This window comes from Rosa chinensis, chromosome 1 (genome assembly GCF_002994745.2).
Source record: "Rosa chinensis cultivar Old Blush chromosome 1, RchiOBHm-V2, whole genome shotgun sequence".
NCBI lineage: Eukaryota > Viridiplantae > Streptophyta > Magnoliopsida > Rosales > Rosaceae > Rosa > Rosa chinensis.
Window position 1 is genome coordinate 45,542,901 of NC_037088.1, and position 3,553 is coordinate 45,546,453.

At 37.5% G+C, this 3,553-nt stretch overlaps 1 protein-coding gene across 1 annotated transcript; it reads left to right on the top strand.

Annotated features, from left to right (window-relative positions):
• The first annotated feature begins 2,486 nt into the window (after positions 1-2,486).
• LOC112167730 lies at positions 2,487-3,146 on the top strand. The gene has a single exon (XM_024304783.1). The coding sequence runs from the start codon at positions 2,487-2,489 to the stop codon at positions 3,144-3,146; it is 660 nt and encodes a 219-aa protein (XP_024160551.1).
• The last annotated feature ends 407 nt before the right edge of the window (positions 3,147-3,553 follow it).

The following is a 3,553-nucleotide window of genomic DNA, read 5'->3' on the forward strand; positions in this document are numbered from 1 at the left end:
GCCTCCGGTGTTGGTTTATACTTTATTCATTTGCTGTGAGTTTAACTTTTCAGAGGGCGTGGTGCGGATGAACCTAGTTTGGGGTGAATATCGGAGGTCGTACCTCAGTTAAGAAAATAGTAGTCTGTTTTCTTTCTTGGAAGGCTCTCTTTTTTTAATACCCCCTGTGAAATAAGTCTCTTTTTAAGGTTTTCTGAGATGATTCTCTCTTTTGGCTCTTTACCTCTAGGGATTCTTGGGTTTTCCCTAAAATATCCGTATTAAAGTTCACCCTGCAATTAGAATTAGATAGGTTTAAAGTCTTTGAAGTTTGAACTTGTACCATTTTCTGTGTCATAGGAGCATGCTAGTTGTTAATACTTCAGGTTACAATATCAACTACGAATTGGCAGGCATGTTTTGACATGTTTGAAGTTGCCTAGACCCAGCTTGAATCCACCAACACTAGTGGGTGTTGCATGTTTTGGTATTCTATGCCAATGAGAATTATTAGATTAATGGGAGAGAATAAGGATCCGGTTGAAACTAGACAGATTTGAAGGTACCATCGGCATTAGCACCTTGCCACCTTGATTTATCAAAATCCCTTGGTGTTTTCAAGTTTTCTATCAGTGTGTGACACGGGAAAAAGGCCTTGTGTCAAGCAATCAGATCGCTAAATTAGTCCGACAAGTTAATGAAAAATGTCATGAAGGTTGATATCTACAACACCATCCTCTAATTACCCTTTATTTTTCCGTTGAAGTACCGAAATATGCTTGCTACTGTCGCACGTTCTTTTCTTGCTGTACGTTTTAACATAGATGATGAATGTATATACAATCATAAGGACTAGATTCAGAAGCTAGAAAAATGGTATCATGAACAATTTAATCGAGTGTGGATTAATCTAACCACCTGATTCAAGACCTTCTCTACATAGATGTTGAGTATTGGATTAAAGCGAGATCAAAGGACTACAGATATCTTGCACCAGGTCTATGGGATAATGGGATGGTGTAGTTGTAGGTTGTCATTGTTGTAGCTCGTAGGATTCATTTGTAGGCTTGTTGTTGTAGCTCGTAGGATTTAAATGTAAACGAGAAAAGTAGTGTGTGTTGTGTGGGAAAAGGACGAGAGAGAGGAGGAAGAAGACAAAGACATAAGTTTAAACAAGGCAGATGTAACCGACAATCGACACAGGCAACAGCGTCACGTCCAGGCCACGCAAACGCCAGCGCCATAACCAAAGCCTCCTTTCATTGTTCCCCAAATTTCTGTCTTTGTTTCATACGCAGCCATTCTCTTACTGAGAAATTCTTAGGCGGGGTTAGGGCCACCCAATCAGAAGAGAGGAAAAATTTCCTCTCTTTCGAAATTATCCCTGCTTCTTAAAGTGCTATATCCAAAACATCCCTCTTGCTGAACAGTGATTGATCCGCCCCACCATCTGTCCGTGCGGCTGCCACACGCAAGATTCTCTCTTACTTGCCACTTTCAACGCAATAAAACAGAATATGATAATTATTGATTAATTTACTAAGGTCTGTTTGAGATTGCTTTGCTTTTTAAAAAATCAACTTTTATTTAAGATTTTAGATTTTATTGTATTTGGTAAATAAATAAAAATCAGCTTTAATTGAAAGTTATACATCACTGGCAGCAAATTTGCTTCTAAGCCTAGATGTTGCTTTTAGAAGCTACTGTAGATCAAAACACACTTTACAGTTATTTTATATACTGACAGCACTTTTAAAAATATTATATACCAAACACGAAACTGTTTTAATTCACAGCTGATTATTCTCACAACACAGTATCAACATTTTTTTTAAAAGTCACTGCAATTCCAGACTAGCTCTAAATGAAGGCAATTGAGAACTTTGGCCTTGGATAGAGATGTCGGCCATCTTGATCTAGGTGTGGCACTCTATTTGCTAATGAGTACCTTCCGATCATGGTGGCTATTGGTGAATCATTGTTGGAGTTGTGGTGATTCATAAACCAATTAGACTCATTTTTAACCAAATACTCATATTTGAAAATAGGGTATTGCTTTCAAATACTCTACTTTCAAATATAACATATTGAGCCACAAGGTGGGCGCTTTTCATACACAACCAAATATATATATATATATATATATATATATATATATATATAAAACATATTGCTTTAGCATCTTATAAACAACACTATATTGTATCTGGACTTAAAAATGAATTTTGACTTCTAAGACTAGGGCCGTCACTCGGTTTATTCAAATCGGTTATGAGTCTTACCACCTTCAAAACTAAAGTTTTCAGTTTTAAAATAGAGCTACCAATTACCAACAAATTTTTTTGGTAATTAATCATATCTACCAAATTCAGTATTTCAGCTTTACGTATAACTAACTGTACAACAAGTTTTGGGAAGATACTACACATGTGTTCACAAGGTGCCCGATAGCTGTGGAATTATTTTCTGCTACTCCTTTTCATCTAGATTCGTCCCTAGTGCCTAACATGCCTTTTAAGGAATGGATGCTCGAAGCTGCTGTAAAACTTAGAGCAGATATCTTTGAAAAACTACTCATGCTTGTCTGGTCATTATGGAGGAACCGCAATGTAGCTTTATGGGAGAATAAATCCAAACCTGCAACTGCTCTTCTATGCACTGCCATGGCCTGGCTCGAAGAGTTTCACAAGGCTAGAGCTCCTTCGAATACTCCGAAGCAACTTGTAAAGCAATCTTGGAAGCCCGCTGGAGATAACCATGTAATGATTAATGTGGATGGAGCATTCTTACCCTCACTACAACATGGAGGGATTGGTGGAGTAGTTCGAGGATCTGGGGGTCACTTTCTAGCAGCTTTTGCACATTACATCACCCATGTGTCCTCTGCAAAACATGCTGAGCTAATGGCTATAAGGGAAGGGCTAGACTTGGCGGTACAATTACAGTTGCCACAAGTTATAGTCAAAATGGATTGCCTAGCAGCTGTTCAAGATCTTACTCGCTCCGGAGCTGGGGAGTTTGCTAGCCTCATTGATGACATACTGGAGGTCCATAAGCTATTGTCGGACGTGAACATTAATTATGTGCCTAGACAATGTAATAGGATTGCACACCGCTTGGCTGGTATAGGTTTCGAGTCCCATCTCAAAGAAGCTTGGTACTCATAAGCTCCATCTTGTATTTCTGATCTCCTCATATCCGATTGTACCCATCAGAGCTAAGGCTCTTTGGCAATAAAACTTTCCCCTTCAAAAAAAAAAAAAAAAAACTTTACAACAAGTATTTCTTTGTAATATAAATTACAATGAACAATACTAGATTATTTAATTTGATAAGTTGTCGAGAACATTGTATTCATCTGCTTATCTGATTGTAGCTCTCTTTATGTACATTTGACATCAAGTTTTAGTCATTTTCAATAAAACTAGTCATTTAACGATCTTTTACCATGTTACTTTTTTTTTTTTTTTTTTTAAACCCCACCCCATTCCCACTCTTGATGGGGCTCGAACTCTTGACCTCTTATATATGAGACTAAAGCCTTACCATGTTACTTAAAATACATGTACTATTA